The sequence below is a fragment of the Tachypleus tridentatus genome, chromosome 2, assembly GCF_004210375.1.
Source record: "Tachypleus tridentatus isolate NWPU-2018 chromosome 2, ASM421037v1, whole genome shotgun sequence".
Taxonomy (NCBI): domain Eukaryota; kingdom Metazoa; phylum Arthropoda; class Merostomata; order Xiphosura; family Limulidae; genus Tachypleus; species Tachypleus tridentatus.
The window spans coordinates 65,247,339-65,269,001 of NC_134826.1; the positions used below are offsets into that span (position 1 = coordinate 65,247,339).

At 34.0% G+C, this 21,663-nt stretch overlaps 3 protein-coding genes across 7 annotated transcripts in view; all 3 read right to left on the bottom strand.

Annotated features, from left to right (window-relative positions):
• LOC143244029 (uncharacterized) overlaps nucleotides 1–2,573 on the bottom strand; it is a 156,838-nt gene extending 154,265 nt beyond the window's left edge. For all 5 annotated transcript variants that reach the window (XM_076487995.1, XM_076487991.1, XM_076487992.1 and 2 more), the window contains exon 1: nucleotides 1,531–2,573. In XM_076487995.1, coding sequence (XP_076344110.1) covers nucleotides 1,531–1,692 — 162 coding nt within the window. In that variant the 5' untranslated portion in view covers nucleotides 1,693–2,573. The remainder of the gene's footprint in view (nucleotides 1–1,530) is intronic.
• Nucleotides 2,574–5,594: 3,021 nt separating this feature from the next.
• LOC143244027 (uncharacterized) lies at nucleotides 5,595–9,705 on the bottom strand. Its single transcript, XM_076487987.1, has 2 exons — nucleotides 9,492–9,705; nucleotides 5,595–8,176 (listed from the first exon to the last, which is right to left on the bottom strand). The coding sequence occupies exon 2, from the start codon at nucleotides 7,818–7,820 to the stop codon at nucleotides 6,006–6,008; it is 1,815 nt and encodes a 604-aa protein (XP_076344102.1). The 5' UTR covers nucleotides 7,821–8,176; nucleotides 9,492–9,705; the 3' UTR covers nucleotides 5,595–6,005.
• Nucleotides 9,706–16,011: 6,306 nt separating this feature from the next.
• Nucleotides 16,012–21,303, bottom strand: LOC143244031 (uncharacterized). The gene is made up of 6 exons (XM_076487998.1): nucleotides 21,147–21,303; nucleotides 20,022–20,089; nucleotides 19,489–19,590; nucleotides 18,487–18,513; nucleotides 16,726–16,839; nucleotides 16,012–16,137 (listed from the first exon to the last, which is right to left on the bottom strand). The coding sequence occupies exons 1-6, from the start codon at nucleotides 21,250–21,252 to the stop codon at nucleotides 16,090–16,092; spliced, it is 465 nt and encodes a 154-aa protein (XP_076344113.1). The 5' UTR covers nucleotides 21,253–21,303; the 3' UTR covers nucleotides 16,012–16,089.
• Nucleotides 21,304–21,663: the final 360 nt, after the last annotated feature.

A 21,663-nucleotide genomic window follows, 5' to 3' on the forward strand; every position in this document is an offset into this window, starting at 1 on the left:
ATAGTAGGGTTTATTTTTAGATGAGTTAATTTGTACTTAATGGCATTGTGCCATACGCTTCAAATGCTTTCTTAACGTCTAGAAATACACCAATGGTTACTTGGTTGTTATTAAAAGCTTTGTAGATGAGTCGTGTGAAGTGATTTGTTGTTTGCCTGTTTTTCCTGGAGGCATTTTGGGATTCTGAAAGGATATTATTTATTTCACAAAAGTGAAGAAGATGGTTAGAAATAACCCTTTCCATCAGTTTGCCAAGGCAGCTTAACAGACTGATGGGACGGAAATTATCTAGATTGGTCCTGTTTGTTTGTTTCTTTGGAATCGTGGTTATAATGGCTTTTTTCCAAGTGTCGAGGTAATATCCAGTTGTTAGTGAAATGTTTGTGAGGTGTTGTAATAGGAGAGTAGAGCTTTTTTTGAGAATGATGTTTAGTATTTGGTCATGTCCGGGGGAAGTGTTTTTCAAGTTTTTAATATTAATTTTTAGTTCAGTGATGGTAATTTTCCTGTTGATTGAACTTGAGTATGTTTCCAGTGTCTCGCCAGGGAGTTGTTGTGAGAATGAAGCTTGATTTGTATTTATGAAGTTGTTGACGTGATGTTGGTGTTGTGTGTCAAAGTCGACTGAATTTAAGTTGCTGAAGGAGGATTCGTAGTAGTCAGCTAATAGGTCGGCTTTCTCTACGTCCGTCCTTGCGATTATATTGTTGTGTGTGATATGTTGTAGCATATGATTTGTGTTTTTGTCGGAAGAAATACTCTTGAATTTTTTCCAAAATTTTTTGGATTGTTTTTGGTTTTTTCCAAGTTTTTACAAACGTTTTGCCAATTAATTTCTTGTTTAATTTTTGCATTTGTTCTGTTAATCTGTGTTTTGATAGATGAATCACGTGCTATAAAGTGTGTTCGTCTTAATTGCCTGCGTTTGATTATAAGTGCATGAATTTCCGGTGTTAGAGTCCATTGATTATGTGAGTGTTTTCTCCTTGTTTTAGGGATTGTGTTTTTTATGACTTTATGTATGGCTTCTGTAACTTGATTTACATAGTTGTCTAATTCTGTTTTGTTGTTAACATGTTCAGTTGGGTGGGGTAGATATGAATCTAGTGAAGCGTTAAAAGTGAGCCAATCTGTTTTGGTGTAAGTGTACGCTGAGGGAGTCACGTACGCCACAGCATGGTGGCGCGGGTGAATCATATAGGTTTACCAACGAATAGTGAGATTGACCGTAACATTATAACGCCCCCACGGCTGAAAGGGCGAGCATGTTTGGCACGACGAGGATGCGAACCCGCGACCCTCAGATTACGAGTCGCACGCCTTGAGACAGTGGAGGTGTTTTTAGTGTTATCAGTCATTGTTGGTGTTTTTAAATTCGTGTTTCTTAGATCTATCACTGTTAGAGTTAGTATCGTTATTATTATTAGAGTTAGTGGCGTTATTATTACTAGAATTATTAGCGTTATTAGTATTAGAATTAGGAACGTTACTAGAATTGAAGTTAGTGGAATCATTTGAAACTATACTTACCATGGCCTTTTTCATCTTTAGTCTCCTTTTATCCGTGGTTGGTTTGCCTTCTTTTGTTGACTGCTTGGTTGTTTCCTCTAGACCTGAGTTGTTACTCTCTGATCCGTCTGTAGATGTGCTCGAAGTTTCTGAGGCTGGTTCTTCAATTACCTCGTTAAACATTTCGATAATTTATTCGTTGGTCAAGGCACTTGGATTGTGTAACGATCTTGCTCCATGTTTTGTTGTTCATAGTTTTACTAGTCCTGAAAAGGACTAATGGTTAGCCTTTTCAATAAAACTCAAGTTAATACACAAAATCAAAATATTCCTGGCCTCTATAATACGTTTCACACAGTTCCCGACTATACGTCTGTTCTGTTTGACGTCGACCTTCAAACCAACATTGCCCACGCAAACGCAAACTAATGTGGCAGGGGTTTAGTTTAGAGATAGAAATCGTAAGAATTCTCTCTCCAACTGGGGTGTTCAGGAACGTTCTGGTTCCTCTTCGTCCCCTTACGTGAGAAATTGTTAAAATATCCGTGATTTTTTTTCGTTTACTTCTTTTTAATATTTTTAAGGTGGAGTGGGGTATTTATGAGTGAGAGGAAAGACAGGAGAACTGGACGAGAGCAACATAAGTGTAGTGCGCTAGACCTTGGCCCGAGAATGGAGTACACTGGCGGCTCTCGAATTGCTTTAAAAATTTATTATTTACTATGGCTAGATAACTTATAACTAAGTAAACGGCCCTTTTCAGAATGTGGCTGGGACCTTCAGATCCGATGCCAGAGATTTTGCTGTGGGGGGAAACGGGAGTACCCCGAGAAAACCCACTTTCACGGCCTGGGCGCCGAAAAATCTGCCCAGTCCGTGCCCTGAAATAGCTGGGAAGAAAAAAATAATTAAAACAAAAGAAAAAAGAACTGATGAACTGTGACAGTGGTATTCATGGAAACTAATAGCTGCGGTCTTGTAGATCGGGTGGTATCTTCGTCATGAACTTGTTTTCACACTTGAAGCCCATTGGTGCAAGTGAAAAACGTGGAACAACTGGCTGTTCTTCGGTGAGTTGTTCTTCGCTGGTCTGTGATGCTTTGTTTCTTCTTGTGATTTTAGTTTGAGTTTTCTGCGTGGAGGTAGTTTGTTTTTCAGTTTGAACTGTCGCGTCGTTGGTTATCTTGGTAATGGTTTGAGTCTGGCTGGTTGTTGAATTCTGTGGAACTTGGATTGAAGTCTGGCATGATCTGTCCTCTTTCATTCTTGGGTTGCTGACACTTGGCATGTTGCTATCAGAGGGAGTTGACGCCTTCTGGGTCTAGCTGTCGGTATCTGTTTTCTTGTTTCTTCTGGTTAGATCTGGACTCGGCGGTGTTTTTGTAGTTTCTTGTTGGAAGTTGTCCGTTGGTTGTTTCTGATGTCTGGATGCTTTGTTTGACCAAGTGTTGAAAGGTCTTCTATGTGGGCGTTCGGCTCTAAAGTGGAATATGAGATAATAACAACCGTCGCGTAAAATACAGTCAGCACTGTACTTTGACGTTGTCACTATCTTCATAAAGTACGTAGGCAGGTTAGTCTTTTTAGAAAAAATTCGGTGAACAGCATAAACATTGGCTTGGATTTGAGGTTATATGGCTTGTTTGATTTCTTCTGGTTCTATTGATGGGTCGACGCCCCTGAGGAATACTGAGTAAAGACTGACTGGACTTTTAGTAGGGGAACAACTTACACTAAATTCGGTGTTCCATGGTTGGCATAGATAAATTCGGTCTGCAGTAGTGGCTGGTTGGATGAGGATTCCGCCCCGGCGTAGTAAAATTCGGGTCCTGGATGGTTCGATGGTTGCCCCTGGCTTGGCTCGGGCGATCAACGTGGCGACTTGAAACGGCGTGAGGTTCGACGGTAGGCCGTCGACGATTACCGGCGGTACTAACGGCCTGACTGGCGTGGATGAAAGTTTCGTTCTAAAGAGCATATTGGCAGAGATATTAGTACGTCTGACTTGCTCGGTGACTAGCTCTGGACCGTCAAAAAACATTGCCCACTGTTAAGAGAAGGTTTCATATCATGTTGGAATGTGTATTGTAATAGTGGTGTGAAGAAAGGTTTTATACTTCTTCACCAACACAATATCAGTATAGGAAATTTATGGATATGTGTATATAAGCAACGGAATAGTGTATTATTTATATACATAAGGTATGCCACTGTCCAACAAACAAACGTATGGAATAGTGTATTATTTATATACATAAGGTATGCCACTGTCCAAAAAATAAACGTATGGAATAGTGTATTATTTATATACATAAGGTATCCCACTGTCCAAGAAATAAACGTATGGAATAGTGTATTATTTATATTTATAAGGTATGCCACTGTCCAACAAATAAACATATGGAATAGTGTATTATTTATATACATAAGGTATGCCACTGTCCAACAAATAAACGTATGGAATAGTGTATTATTTATATACATAAGGTATGCCACTGTCCAACAAATAAACGTATGGAATAGTGTATTATTTATATACATAAGGTATGCCACTGTCCAAAAAATAAACGTATGGAATAGTGTATTATTTATATACATAAGGTATGCCACTGTCCAACAAATAAACGTATGGAATAGTGTATTATTTATATACATAAGGTATGCCACTGTCCATGAAATAAACGTATAGACCGTTTAACTTCCAATTTATAGCTTTGCGCCGAGATGTGCTTGTTTCGGAATTTATCAGCTTTCATTACTGATCTCGTAGAATTTATGAGATTTATATACCTATTTATGTATAATAAAATACACATAGAATGTCGTATTTCTCTGACTTACATGTTGTTTTTGAATCAGAGTTTGTTTAAATATCTGTAATTCTTTTAACTTATCTTCACTGTATCATTTTAATTTGAGTTGGTTTCAAAATAGTATATCTTTATAAAAAGTACTGCTACGTTATTCGTGAATTTAAGGATTTTTAACAGTAGATGAAAATGATCGTTAAAATTTACCCCTTAACGACAGTTCGATCTTCACAAATAAAGATAATGTAAATTGTATAGATGACCAAACTTAGTGTTGAGAATAACTTTAATATAAAAATTTAATTTCTACCATTCGTAGAAACGACAAGTCAAAATGAAATGCCCATGTTAAGAACTTGGACATCAAACCATTCCTAAATCTCAGACTAGTTTTCCACAACGAAATGATGCAATGAACTTTATATGCTCGAAAAACTCGAGTTAATGTTGGCAAAAATTTATCAACCCAAAGAGAAGGCCTCATTAACTGTTAGAGTGATTGTGTGATTAAATGTTTGTCACGCTTATAAACATAATTTGCAGCACACCAGCATATCGTTACGTTGAAAACGGTTTACACGTCACGTGAACAATTGTACCATTATTGTGATAACGGTAAAATATTTCAACCTTTCATACAATAATCCTTTTAATACTAACGTCTAATGTATGTCGGTCTTTTCTAGTTTCAGATGTTCACAATACATGAAAATTCAAATGATCGTGTACCCCTTAAATGAATGTACATAGTTTAAAACTCACAAAGAGACCACTTGGTACTATGAAACCAAAATAAAAGAAGTAGAAGATTTACGCTACAATAAACAGTAAATGATAAACAGCTGTTTTTAATTTTCAAAACGTTTTGGGCTGTCTTTTCTGATAACGTTATTTATTTTTTAAGTTTGTTTGTTTGTTTGTTTTGGAATTTCGCACAAAGCTACTCGAGGGCTATCTGTGCTAGCCGTCCCTAATTTAGCAGTGTAAGACTAGAGGGAAGGCAGCTAGTCATCACCACCCACCGCCAACTCTTGGGCTACTCTTTTACCAACGAAAAGTGGGATTGATCGTCACATTATAACGCCCCCACGGCTGGGAGGGCGAGCATGTTTGGCGCGACTCTATTTTTTTTTTTTTTAAGACAAACAACTTTAGGAATTCGTGTTTGTTTAAAATTACTGAAAGAAGAACTCGGTGAGAATCGTTCTGAACATTAAAGATATCTGTTTATTATCAGCAAGTATACATAGAACGTATTTAATAAATTTGCTTTTACCTTCGTGACAAAGTTTATGTAAATGAATAACATAAACAAATTAAGTTTTCTTAGGTTCTAATAAGAAGTTAACTTAAAGCTAAACTCCGCAACAAACTTTTGAAAAAGAACCAAATTTAATTTAACAGTTATAAATATAAAATTTACAAACAGACAAAATGAAATAAATATTTAATTGTATAAGTAAAATAAGCCGTAAAACATATATTTCGACGTAATACTTAAATTATGTGAATATATAATAATACGTTTTTAAACTGTAGGACATAAAATCACAAACGAAAGCCATTTTCAGTATGTTGTAATAATTAGAAAATTTGAACACTACGATAAGGCTTTAGAATGGAAAGTTAAATAGCTTAGAACTCGATTTGTCGTTTTTGCTGGTAAAGGAAAACGAAAATTCACCATTATCTTTGTGTGCTTGTGAAGAACCAAGTGAAGCGTCTCCACTTCCAAACAAATCCAGCATCGAGGATGACTGGTTTGTGGAACCAAAATGTTAAACGTCTTGGTTGTTTCTGAACTTCCGAAATCAAAAACCAAAGATGGGTTTGGTGAAGATGGAAAAAGGAAGTCGAGGGTGTGTCTTCATAGTTCTGGTGTCTAACTCGAGGGTGTGTCTTCGTAGTTCTGGTGTCTAACTCGAGGGTGTGTCTTCGTAGTTCTGGTGTCAAACTCGAGGGTGTGTCTTCATAGTTCTGGTGTCGAAACATCACAACTCTGAACATATCTAACTCATTAGGCGACTCAGCGTCGTTCGCAGGTCTGTTTTGTTGAGAGGATATTGGTGAATCTCTTACAGCGCTGCTTAGTTTTTGTGGAAAGGTGGCTTTATTTGTAACAGAAAGGGTTTCTTTTGCGGTAGTTAGGTTTAATGATTGACAATCAGTGACGAAGTGCGATCCTGAAAGTTTTCCAGTTTCTTCTTGTGCTGTTGAAACACTTCCTAATTTATCGGAGGAACGTTGGTAACTTTCTTCAAACCTATCAGATGGTTCCAAATCCAACTGACGAACTTCCGTTTGAAACTGGTTAATTCCAGCTAAACTGTTAACAAATGAAGATGGAACATTTTTAATGTTTTGTGTTTTACATTTTTCATCCTGTTGAATCATGTTTCTACTCTTGTATACAAAACCTGGTGACTTTTTCAACTGATTCAAGATTTCCTGGCATTTCATAAAATTTAAAGGAGAGTGAGGACTTGATGTAATGTCTCCTTTTGCTTTACTAACTTGTTCTTCATTATCTTGATTTTCATGTATTATATCAGCTGTATTCTTTGTACATTTAGGTGTTTCATAATTGTTAGAATTTAAAAATGGTGTGAGGTAGGTGTTGATTATTTTAGAAATGTTATCTCTATTTTCACACGATTCACTTAATCTAACTTTATCTTCATCCACCTTGGAGCTTGAGAACCTCCCATCAGAAACTTCCTTTAAATCCTGTTCTTGTGGAAGGCTTTTTATGGAATAGGTTTTCGTCTTGGTCTCCTGTGATAGAGGTAACTGTGGAATAAATAGCTGAAAAATGTTCTCTTTAGTAAGCTTTGGTTTGTTTACATGTTGAGTGTATGACAATGACTGACACTGTTTTGTTCCTGTTGTATCAATACATTTCCCGTTGTCGATAAAAACAGAAGATTGGCCTAGCTCTTTCTCTTCATTCATGGCCTTTAATTTGCAGTCTTTAGCGAATTCCATTTGACCAATTAAATTGTCTTTAACTATTTCCATATGAAAGCGTTCGTTGTCTGTAACGATTTCCATTTGGGAAACTACGTTGTTTTTAATTATTTTCATATGAGAAGGTTCGTTATCTGTAACGATTTCCATTTGAGAGGATGGTCTTAGAACCTTATAATTTTCTCGAGTGTGTTTATGTAAATTAATGACCTGAGAAATATGCCCAACTTCCTGTTTAGTTAATGCAATGTCAACCAAACACTTGTTTGTTTCTACTTTAATTGAAGCCAGCGTTAAAACAAATTTTTCAAGATGTTGGAAAACGTCTTCACTGTTTCTTCTAGCTCGTTCGCATTTCATACGAAAAAGATCGGCCTGACCTTGTCTCAGTTCAGATTGGTAGATTTTAAGTTGCTCTTCCACCTTCACTAATTCCTTTTTTTTCTCAGCTAATTTTTGTCCCAGTGGGTGTTTTTCATATCTCACATAATACTCATTCCATTTCAGCTGATAATGATCCACATTTGTTTTCATGTTTGCAGTCTCTTTACGTATCTCGATTTTTGTCTTTCAAGTTTATCTTTTAAACTGTTAACATGGTTCCGAAGATCAAAATGCTTCGTAAGTTTCTCTTGATGAGGTAAAAATTTTGTGTTTCTCATATCTTCATCTAGTTGCGAGATGGACTGTTGTAGTTCCGTTATTTTGTGGTTTAGTTTTTCGTATTCTTTTCTTAATATTTCTTGTTTCTGTATTTCCTGTCAAAGTTCCATTCTTATTTGTCTAGTAGAATCGGTAACAGCCGTTTCAAACGACGATAGACATGTCTCAATGTCGGTAGACATTTTTATATCTTTACAAGATAGGCTAATGGTTAACACTAGAGGAAACTGAAAAATAATAGAGTAAAATATTTGTTTCTTCAAACAAGAATAATTAACAAGATACAATTTTTGTTTTTTACATTGAGTTACTAGAGGAATGGTGCAAGTTTAAATATCACTAGCACGTTTACTGGACAAGTAACTTCATTACTCCACTGGCACGACTTTTAACATTTTGTACAAATGCAAGAATACATAGTTTTCTTACTTTTAAGTTTAGAAACTTTATGATTGTTTATTCATTATTTGTTATCATTTGTCTTTGTTTTCTGATTAATTGTTGTATTTATCAATGTAGTCTTGTCTCTTGTGAGGTGAACTTACCAAAACAGTAAATGAAGTTTCTACCTGTCAGATATTGAATTATTTAATATTATTTAAAATATAAATAATTCATTACAGTCTTCATTTAAGTAAAACTACTTTGTTATTGTTTCGATTCAGAGTTGATAAAGTGACTAAAGAGTCTATGATAGAACTAAATATCATTGCATTACCTACAGTTTACTCATAGTAACGACAGAAAGTGTTCGTACCCTGCGTCGTGAGTAGTTTTTTCCTTGTAACATAAAAAGTATCACTATTAGGAAAATTAAAGTACAGTATATTACAAACATTATACCAACACACATCTACATAATTTTTAATGTAAATTAAGCGACAAATAAACTGTTTATAAACAAATAACGAAAAATAGGAGGAGCAGAAAGTGTTCGTACAGTTTAGAACGTGTGAAAAAAACTGTTATTTCCGTAAAAATTTTGTTTAGTTTGGCGAATAAACTACATTATACCGTTCCAGAACTAGACACTGGGTTTATAATTATTGGAATCTAGCCAGCAAAAAATGTACTTCCGGCAATTTAGCGCCATCTTTGTCATTATCTGTTTGTTCGTCATGGCAAACAGGAAACAACTGTCCAATGATTTAAAAAAAACGAATTATTGTAAAATACAAGTCTCGTGTGTCTCTTTCCGGTATTGTTACACAACTGAATGTGCCGAAATCTACTGTTCATAGCATAATTGCCAAGTTAAAACTTACAGGATCAACTGCTAACCTCCCTCGTTCCGGACGCCCCACCAAAATTCCAGAGAGAACTAAGAGGAAAGTTCTCAGAGAGGTTAGTAGGAATCCTCGTTTAAGACGTAATAACATACAGAAACTAGTAAGGGAAACTGTTACGAACTCTACAGTTACGAAAATGTTACGCTCTTTTGGGTTCAAAGCATGCTGTTCTCGTAGAACTCCATATTCAAAGTCTGTTCATTTAGAAGCACGATTTACGTACGCAAAGAAAGCATGCAAATAAACCCTTTACCTATTGGAAGAGTATTCTTTGGTCAGACAAGACTAAAATCGAGCTTTTCGGCCACAATGATGCTCGCTATATTTTTCGTAAGAAGGGGGAACGAAATATTCCAAAGAACACCGTCCCTACAGTTAAACACGGAGGTGGCTCGATCATGCTAGGTTCCTTCAGCTCTTCTGGTGTAGTGTAGACAGCCTTCACCGCGTCAACGGAATAATGAAAAGAGAAGAGTATGTTGATATATTAGGCACTTATATCAAGAATGTTGCTCGGAACTTGCGGCTTGGGCGTCGTTGGATCTTCCAGCATGACAATGAACCTAAGCACACATCGAACTATGTGCAATCCTGGTTGCAGAGGAACCATATAAGCGTTTTGGAGTGGCCATCGCAGTCACCCGATCTCAACCCAATTGAAAACGTTTGGCATGAGTTGAAGACCAGGGTTCATTAGTGTCATCCGAAGAACTTGCAAGAGTTGGAGGCCTTCTGTAAAGAAGAATAGAAGAAAATACCAGTCGAGTACTATCAAACGATCATGGAGGACTATGAAGAGAGATTGCGCCAAGTAATTCACCTGAAAGGCTACACAAATGACCATTAAAGTAAACGTAAGAACACATTCTGCTCCTCCTATGTTTGGTTATTTGTTTATAAACAGTTTATTTGTCGTTCAATTTACATAAAAAATTTATGTAGATGTGTGTAAGTATAATATTTATAACGTACTATACTTTCTTTATCCTAATAGTGATACTTTTTAAGTTATGAGGAAAAAACTACTCACCACGCAGGGGTACGAACACTTTCTGTCGTAATTGTATATATATTGTGACACAAACTATCAAAAGTTGTTCCTCAAGATACAAATAATTTTCAAATTTCTGTAGAAAAAAATTAAAAAATAAATTTTCAGAGCATATAAACCAACTTTGTACGATGAAAAAGTTTATTTTGTTTGAATTTGTATGAAGCATGTGTTAGTACATCTTAATATGACCCATTCACTAAAATTCTTTGATTCTGTGGTACAACAGTAAGAAAAAAGTCTATAAACGGTTAAACATTACTAATGCAATTCAATAATGGTATAATAACTTGAATTAGCTATGTGTGGTGTTAAGTCATAGTTTCGATAATGTGATCAATATCTTTATCCTAATACCATACACCAAAACTCAATTTTCGTTGCTTTCTTCCTGAGTAACCCAAGTACAGTTTTACAGTATTATACAAAGTAAGCTAAAAGTTGGGTGGTTGCAACTTTTCTAAATTTCCAATCTTGGTTGAATAGCATCTTCCTCGGATATTGACAAACGTGGCCCTCAGAAATGGGTTCTCAAGTCTTCAGACTTGATTTCTATGAATTTATTTTAGGGGTGTGGACAGCGTAAAAGTAGGAGATCAGGGACACATAACACCTGAAACAACAAATTCGTGACGAGTGTCGGACTGCTGACAATGACAACATTCAATAGAGAATTGAAAGACCGTCTACAAACTTGTTTCGAATTATTAAGACAGCATGTGCAACACATTCTGTAAATTTGATTGAAATGCCTATGGTTCCAGACTTTTCAGACACTATATATATATATATATATATAGTTTAATCCTATTTAAAACGTTAACTAGGTGTAAAATATATTAGCATTATGTAACCAGTTAAATCATGATAACAAGAGTGTAAAATATGTGACTTCAGTTACAAGTATTATATAGCATGATAACAAGAGTGTAAAATATTATCAGTTACAAGTAACCAGTTAAATCATGATAACAAGAGTGTAAAATATGTGACTTCAGTTACAAGTATTATATAAAGAGTTAAATCATGATAACAAGAGTGTAAAATATGTGACTTCAGTTACAAGTATTATATAAACAGTTAAATCATGATAACAGGGTTGTAAAAATGCGACTTCAGTTAAAAGCTTTATATAAACAGTTAAATAATTATAAGAAAAGGGTGTAAATTTGTGACTTCAAGTAACAAAATATGTAACACGTGGCTATTATGCTTACTAGTTTTTAGGTATTCAAAGTATTACCCAATATTTCACCTGAACTGGGTGTGATAGCGGCAAAAATATGACCTCAAACAATTAGTTGTTATTAGTCCCTAAGGGATCCGATGACGATGTGTATGTAGTTTAAATTTTACTGCAAAATAATGTTGAGCTTTCTAATAGATAAATTTTTGTTTAGTTACTTTGTGGATGAATGTGTGTATGGAGTAACTACCTTTTCTTATTGTCATACAACTAAGAAAACTCAGTGAAAATTCGTAATTCGTGCATTTTGGTTCAAATAGTTTATTGTACAGCTTTACGCTTAACAACAAAAACGTGCATAATTAGTCGGAACTTTTGTTCTACAGTACACAGATGGCCCCTTTTGATCGGAATTATCTAATGTTTGCTCATTTCAGGCAATTAATGTAACATGAACCAACCTAACATCAAGCGTTTGAGATAATATGATATATAGTAATCCCATCTTAATGGCAATATACGTATTAGAGAAGCTCGTATTCGTTTTGTTGTTTTTAAATATAGGGCGAGCATGGATGAAATTTCATTTTGGATTGCCATTCATCAGATGTCGAAAATGTTATCCATTTAAATGATCCTCCTGTTAAAACACTGATTAAGTTAATATACCAGAACTCCATTCCCGCTACTGAAGAAATTACTGCATGGAAAGATATTTTAAGATATACTAACTGGAAAAAATACATAAATATACTTATCACCAATTTAAAGGCTTTATCTTTGCTGATGTAGATTATTTATTTTATCACAATGCTTTAATGATGAACAGTAAATTTGTTCATATGCAAAAACATGATACTGGTTTATGTAGAATTTGTGGTAAAGACACTGAAACGGTGAGACATTTATATTGCCTGTGTTCAATGGTTCAACCCTTATGGACATTAGTTTTCGACACCATTTTCTTTATCATTCAAAAATCAGTACCAATGAACCAGAAACGACGAATTCTTGTACAGAGCTTCCTAGAAGGATTAAGAAAAGATGACAGCCTACAGTGATTGTTTTTTATTACATTAGCTAAATATTGTATTATGACTGTTAGGAAAATTTGTTTAGTCAAAAATATCCATTTAAATCTGTTGTCATTTTATAAGGGTCAGTTAAGAAAGAAAATAAGTTTTGATTATTCTACGCATGTTATTCGTAATGATGTCAATTATTTCTTTCAATTTTATTCTAAACTTGTTTGTCCTCGTTCACAACGTTACATTGTCGTGTGTCCTTTGATATGAGCAATAACAAATAGTATTAGGTGCATTCAATTGTATATAACTGTGTATTTGATTTTTGTACTTGTTTTGTATGTAATATATGTGATTATGAAGCCTCTTCAGGACGTTTGTAAATAAAAAAACAAAACAGAATTTGGATGGTAGGATAGGATTTGGCGGTAAATCGTCACACTATTAATAATCAAAACTCAAAGTAGTCCTAGCTTATACTTATTTATATGTATTTGATCGTAAAACTATGCATATTCCTTCTCTTACCATAATTTGCATAAAATCATAATTTTAACTGGTTAAAAAAAGCTAATGTTATATTACAATATAGACTTAATGAACCTGGAACTTTTTTTCTTTAATTCGCTGAAACTTTCTTTTAATACTAAGTATATATATATATATATTTTCACTTTAACGTAACCTTTATTGTAATAAATTTAGGCTATTTACTTCTAGTTTCCAGGCCTAACTTACACCATATAATGTAATTGAGCATACTTTAGCCTTTTTATGCCTACTAAAATAAACATACCGTTGTATATTTAGAACCATGAAATACACCATTAGTGTTATTTTTCGTAGCCATTATGTTTAGAAATATTTCCTTAGATTTGAAGATATTTTATAAATATATATCTTAAACTTACATTACAAACGTGTATGAATAATATGCATACTTCCTTACTGATAGTCGAAGCCGAGGCCTACTAAATATATTTACAAATCTGAATGTCACATAAATTTATATAGAAATATTCTTGAAGCATTTTGTTTTCTTGTGTTTAGTGAACTCTGAATACCAAGCAATCGCCATGATCATTTGTAGTCGTTTGGTAAAATGAGATGCATAAAATTTGAAGTATTTTGAGTTGATTTAATCTAAATTCGGCAACTGTGTTATGCTGTTATTTATTAACTTGTTGCTGAAAATTAAAGTGATCAAGAGTACAATTTCCACAGCAAAATGTTTTTTCACCGAAAAATGACATTTAAAGTAAACTACGTTTTGATTTGTTTATTTTTGAATTTCGCGCAAAGCTACTTTGCCGTACATGTATGGTGATAACGGGGATTCGAACCGGTGACCCTCAGATTACGACTCAACTGTCTTAACCCATCTGGCCATGCCGGGCCGCGTTATAGTTTGATCATAATTTACTAACTGTATTCGAGTATTTATTTATTAATAATCTAAACAAAAATATCACTTCTAGTTTTTAAAAATATTTCAAAATTCGGTGAATACAGTGTTTTGTGATTAGTTTTATTATAACAGTGAAAACTACGCACCATTAGATAACTGTGAAAATTAAAACTATTGGAAATAAATTGTCGTCTCTTCTTTTTGTGAGAAAATGATTTTGCTGTTGTTTTTTATTTCTATTATGACTTATTAATCGCATTTCTGAGCCAATTTCCTTATGAACTAAAAACTGTTATTATATAAGCAGTGAATCGAATAATTTATGGACCTAAATATCTAATTATCAGTATCGGAAACTTGGGTAGATAGTTCAGTAATATTATGCAGCACTAAAAATTAAAATAAAAATATTATAAGAAGAAAAATTAAAACTTCTCTATGTTTTGGTTGATATATTTTAAACATGTTCTACGCTTATTTTCGATATTATATACAAAAATATCATGATCGACTACCTTAATTACTTAATAATCAGAAAAAAAAGGAAGAGAAACAAAATAACATGACGAACACCACATTGAACTTTCAGGTGTCTAAGGTTTTTATAACTTGAATAATAGAAATCGTGGCTCCCTATTGGAAAGAAACCTGCGCCAAACTGTTCGAGAAACGGCACAAGGATTGGGTGCTGGCATTTCTATAATTTTGAACCATCTATTTGGTACGATAACAGAAAGCGATTTGCACAATAACTCAACAGTTACGACGCTCCAAAATACATCCAAAAGTCAAAGTTGCAACAGAAGATTATGGTCACTGTGTGGCAGTTCGTAGCCGGTATACCTTGGTTAGCCATGGCCAGAATATCACTTCAGAAGTTTACTGTCAAGAATTGGTCCTCTTCGGTTGACCAACCTTGCTTCATGATAATGCTCGGCCACACGCTCAAATGACGCTGCAACAGCTTAACAAAATGGGCTGCGAAGCATTGCCTATCCTCCTTATTTCACTGACGTGTCGTCCACCGGTTCCCACTTTTTTGAAGCATTTGGACAACTTTTTAAAAAGATTCAACAACAGAATATCAGCAGAAAATGGATGTAAAGAATGCTTACAAGTAGAATTTTTAATAATCTCGTTGAGTTCCACATGGTTCAGATATTCCGGCAATTAACGGAAATATATTGAGTGAACCATTTATATGCCCAGATTTATTGGGTTGATTTCTTTTTTGTAATTAAGCACAAAGCTACATAATGGGATATCTCTGCTCTGCCCACCATGTGTATTTAATAAAGCTGGTTTCTAGCAGTGTGAGTCCGCAAACATACTTCTGTGCCGCTTAAGTGTGAGAACGTTTTCTTCAAAGGCGGTTGACGTGTTTCTTTCCTTGCGAAAGAACTACATATTGTTTCATTCAGGAAACTATTACTCGGCGTATTTAATTTTCAGACATTATGAATAAAATTTTAAGTTAAATTTCCTCATATACAAAAAACAAAAACAAAGTGGGTAAAAATGAGGAATTTCTATGTAATAAAATTATTTAAGTAAACCGTTACTAATCTACAATGTTCACTGTCATGTTTACGTTATTACATTTTGTGACATCTTAAGAAATTACATTGTTTGTTTTTGAATTTCGCACAAAGCTACTCGAGGGCTATCTGTGCTAGCCGCCCCTAATTTAGTAGTGTAAGACTAGAGGGAAGGCATCTAGTCATCACCACCCACCGCCAACTCTTGGGCTACTCTTTTACCAACGAATAGTGAGATTGACCGTCACATTATCACGCCCCCACGGCTGAAAGGGCGAGCATGTTTGGCGCGACGGGGATGCGAACCCGCGACCCTCAGATTACGAGTCGCACGCCTTAACACGCTTGGCCATGCCGGGCCCAAGAAATTACATAAATCAAAAGTTTAAAAATGTAAATTTCAATGTATTTCTCAATATAACCTTAAAATAGATATTTTTATCATTTGTTTTCGTTTTTTATCTTCTTGAAGTCTTAATTAAATTATTTATAGTTTACTTTTGATTACCCATCTAGGTTTCTACATAAATATTATTATTATGACATATAGATCTAAAATCACCAATCGAGGTTCAAACTCTCAACTTTATTTTTCAGCAGTTACAAATTCTCGTGACTTATCATATGAAAGTGGAATACCCACCTAACGATTAGTCTTAAAATTAGTAGCAGGATACTTGACGTAACATTTCTGGAAAAGAAACAAGAAAAGTGTTTATTAAATAAATTAGCTTAAACATCTAAATGATTCATGTTTAGGTAATAATGAAACTTACCTAAATTATATTTTCTAGTTTTAAAAATTATATTTTCTAACAATTCTGTAAATACAAAAGCAAATATTTTTAAAGATACAGATTGTAAAACTATTAATTATTTCCAATATTAATATATATTATATTGTGTTTTGTTTTTCAGTTTTAAACTTCCGTAAGTAAAATAAAACTAAGTTTTCAATAAGAGTTGCCTAGATCAAGATTTCTTTACATAACAAGTGATATTTTGTTATGAATGGTTACACTAGTTGATGTATAAATATATATTTATATATATTGCCAATTTATTCGGTCTTATAGAATTAATGTTTTGAAGCTGCCAAATGTTATTGTACAGAAAATTAGTTTTATGAAATACAGGCAAGTAGTGATTGCAAAGTTAGAAAAAATAACTCCAAACACTGATGTTTCTTCTAATTTTAAAGTAAGATTCCAGTGTGAGAATACAATTTAAAATTATAGATTAGACTTCTTTTCATATGCTAAATTAACCATCAACTAACCGTCATTATCCATGTTTGGATTATTGTCTCTCTGACGCCTCTCTTCATTCTCGATCCTAACATCATGTCATCATCATCATCATTATAATTGCTATCCATAGTGTTATGCCAAGGCTGTAGACATGGAAGATATTACAACGTAACATAAGCATCACAAAATAAATATTTATCATGTATCATATAGAAAGGCAAAGTTTGAAAGAGCCCCTATATAGAATTACAAAATCAACACGACACAGACTTACTGTAGGAAGAGTAAAGATTAACATGACTTACTAATAATGAGCTAGGACTAACGTGACTTACTAGTAATGAGGTAGGACTAACAATACTTATTAATAATGAGTTACGAACGACGCAACTTACTAATATTAAGCTAGGACTTACGCAACTTACTAATGATAAGCTAGGACTAAGAGGCTTACTGATAAGATTTTTCCTCTTTGTGAAGCATGTTTCTGGAAAAATTATATGAAGTTTTTAATCAACACAAAGTTTGATAAAATTTAGCTTTGTTTTGAAACCTCAAAGTAAGAGAATCGCGTAATAGAGAAAGAAAAATAGTGTGATTAAGAGTAGTGGATAAAGTATTAGGTTGAGGAATAATTCGTGAGCGTTTTTAAATAATTTTATTCAAGCATTACATTCAAGACTATACAATACTTCAATGCATGAACACATTACACCCAAAACATTTATTATGATACTTTATTTCATGTAATACCTAGGTATATAGTATGCATTGTTTTAAACGAAATTACAAGAAATTAAATGCGAAAAGCAGATGGTGTCGAAAATGCTCGATTTTGTCCACTTGACATTCCATTTAATGAGCTGAAAATGAAAGCAAAAATTAAAGACATGAAAATCAAACACACCATCTATTAGAGCAAAAAATTATCCACCAAATGACATGAAATATTTTGCGAAAGCGTTTCATTTATGAATATATTTTTTTAACTTCAAAAAACGCTCACGAATTATTCCTCAACCCAATAGTAGAAATTATAATGTTTGATGTGTTCTGTAGCAGCAAAATAAGTGCGGAATATTAGACTTTAGTGTAATGCGAAACTAACCATGGTTTGATGGAAATTTCGCGCAAAGCTACATAAAGGCTATCTGTGCTAGCAGTCCGTTATTTACTACTGATAGACTGAAAGAAAGGCAGCTAGTCAATAGTAAGAAGCACAAGTTATTAGGCAGCTCTAACCTAATAGTAGGATATGGCCATCACTCTTATAAACCACCGAATGCCCCAAAGTGCAAAGCTCGTTTTTACAACACTGGCCCTCAGATTCATAGTACAGCACGCTAACCATCGAGGCACGACCAGCCCACGGCCCCAGATAATGAAGTATAGAAAAACCTTTCTCAGTGTGCTTTGAGCACAATGCAATATATGAACCGAACACTTTTTTTCAGTGGTCTATATACCCTCTTCCCAGTGGCTCAGAGGAAAGACTGTCTGCGTACGACGCAAAAAATGGAGTTTCGATACTTGTGGACAGAGCACTTATAAGCCCAGTACGTAGCTATGTGCTTAACTACAAGAAACAATAATGCTGAAAACTATAGATAGTAAATAACGTTATTCTGGACTTTCATTTTTCACATTTCTTTTATGTTTATAAAGTCGAACTATAAGTGACGAATTTTCGTTGCATAAAATACTAGACAGTTTACCATAAAAATAAACATTAGCTACAAAAACTTCAACAAGCTATAAATTTGTAAGTTAAAATAAAATATTGTTCTTACCATGTTAAGGATCATACACTTCTTAAACTGTAAAAAATAAGAAAATAAAAAATATAAGAATAATTTGGTACAAATACCAAAATAGACACTTTATAGTAATATTTCACGTTGTTTTGAAAGTTACATATAATTAACTTTAAGATAACATATTTCTTTGTTTTTCTAAATTATTTTTGTAATTGAACAACAATTTTATAGACAACAGTTTCTACCTTTCAACTCTTGTCGAAGTACCGATTGATGTGTGAAATTTAGGCTTAAGTAAACATTTTTTTTGTTTCTCTCTCACTCTTTAAACAAGTTGTACATGTTTTCTACTATTAGTTTCGAAACCATTCTGGGAAGGATGATCAGAGACATAAACAGAATGTCATAGTCCAATAGAGTTTATATAAAAACTAAAATATTTATTTTGCACTTAAGAGTAGTATAAACTTCATCAAGAGTTGAAATATAAATATATTTTATCATATTTTGAAATTTGCCTTTAAACCCCATTAGATTTTTAAACTGAGTTTTGTAAACAGTACAGAACAAGTCTGTAATTTAAAAATTAATACTAGCTTATTGTTGGTTGGGAAAACGTCATTCCAGGTCGTCTTTGTTAATTTGTTGTATAAACCTCAACCCTGATTTGACAGTTCATTCCTCAAAAAAAAATTATTTAAGTAATGACGGTGATTGGCAGTGATAGTTTTGTTTCTTTATGTAGCAAAATAAAAAAAGAGTATTAACTTTGAAGACATATTTTATTGTGTCACATTATAAGTGTCAGTTTTGTGAAACTTATAACTACTATGGTGAGCGTTTTAAAGCCTTCTTGTTCATACGGTCCTTACAGTTAGCAAGTTTTTCTTTCTAGGCCTAATGTTTTTAATCAAGTTTAACTTGAGAGCATTAACATTTAGGAAACCTTCCAAGCATAACAACAGATATTTACAAAATAACACATTACACACAGTAAATTGTCAAAAAGACGGTGTAGATATATAACTTGCTTGCCTTTTTCTCCTTCTGACAATCCGTACAGACGCTGTTCAGAAATTGCAGGTCGTCCATCTGGGGGAAGATTTCCTCCCGACACATATTATTTATATTTTTTACCTAAGGAGGAAGAGAATAACGAATATTCTAAAAGTTGTTGGTAATTAGAACATTTCTTTCATGTGAACGTTTTGAATTATGTGTCAAAAAATGTGTCACAAGACGCTTTTTAACTGAAAAGACATTGTGTAGGCAAGCAATAGAATATCATATGATACTGTTTTACTGGAAGAACGTATGTGAACATGTGTGTTAAAAACACACCTAATATTTAATATCTGAAAGTTCACAATCCCCTCTTTTTTAATAAAGCATTTATGATATTTGAGGAAAAAAACACGTGTGTTCAACATTTGAAAGTTCATATGACTTATGTAATCCTCTCTTAAATGATAAATTAGTTGTGATGTACAGAAACACCTGATAATTAAATAGGAATAGAAGTAAATTAAATTTTAAAATAACGTCTGCAACGATAAAACTAAACAAACCATTTCAGATGTGCTGTTCATAATACATTGATGTCTGTTGAGTTTTATATTGTCTACAACACCAGGGCCTGAAATAAAAAAAAACAAAACACAACATATAACAGGTAACGTGCACAAAATGCACAGTACTTTCGTTCCAATACAATCTGTAAGCCTTATATAAAATAAGCAAAGAACACCAGAGGATGAATAATAAGTTTGTTAAGGGAAAAGCTACATAATGGGGTATCTGTTCTGAACTCACCACTGATACAGTTGCTTGGTTTTTAGCGTTGTAAATTTTCAAACTTATTGCTGAACCACTAGGGGGTACTGTTTTCTGAAATTTCACACAAAGCTACTCGAGGACTATCTGTGCTAGCCGTCCCTAATTTAGCAGTGTAAGACCAGAGGAAGGCAGCTAGTCATCACCACCCACCGCCAACTCTTGGGCTACTCTTTTACCAACGAATAGTGGGATTGACCGTGACATTATAACGCCCCACGGCTGAAAGGGCGAAGATGTTTGGTGCGACCAGGATTCGAACCCACAACCCTCAGATTACGAGTCGAGCGCCTTAACCCACCTTGCCATACCGGGCCACTAGGGGTGAATAAAACAGTTTGTATCGAGTTTGAGTTCATTGTTGTTAACTTAGCAACTGATATAAGACAGCATGAAAATAGTATACAATAACAACAACAAAAGATAGACTGCCAGTTTTATTATTGATTAATATCTTATCTTAAAAGCAAATGATGACTTGGGTTGTGTGTGTTTTCTTATAGCAAAGCGACATCGGGCTATCTGCTGAGTCCACTGAGTTATGACTTGGGAAGAAAAGTGTAAAGGAAAAATCCCCGCATGAAATCGACTAATAAAAAAAAAGCGCTAAAGAGAACCAACGGCAGTTGAGAATAATTATATTTAAGAAATCTTAGTCTTTAAATAGTTTCGTTACTCATAAAACCGCCATTTCAGTTATTCTTCACGTACTTTCTTACTGAATTATTTTGAGTTTTAAACAAAGTGTCGTTAATCGTAAAATTGTCATTTTGTCTACTTACATCTACTTTTTTATCCGGATAATTTTGATCTTTATATACAGTTTCGTTAATCGGTTAAACTCTTACATCATCTCTTACCACACATTCCTTCCTCGAACATAACTTCTTGTATTATATGCGGAAAGGTATAAACTCCGCTGTGAAGTGAGAAGACGAAAGCTAAAAGAATGTAATTTATCATCATCTTGATTGCTATTTGGAGTGTTTCAAATACGCTTCGAGTCGTTATATATAACTGAACGTAGCCTCGTTTTCATTCAATTGTGCTTACTGAGTGGCTTAGTTTGATACATTTTCCATGAATAGATTTCCTACGCTTAGTTTTCAACTTCATCCAAGGCCACCTCTCAAATACACCTCACCCATACGATCACAAAGTCGAGTAGAATCGTGGAAGTAACTTACACTGGTTTCAATGGAAAATTAGCTTCGACAAAGGAAGTACGCCTCTGTTGGCTTTCTCAATGAATGTAAACATTATAATAGAAATCTAAAAGGAAATAAATTTCGATCTCATAAAGTATTGCGTCATGTCATTGCTTTCACTATGAATATCAATACAGTTCTGGTCCAGTTATCATGATAAAGAGTAGGT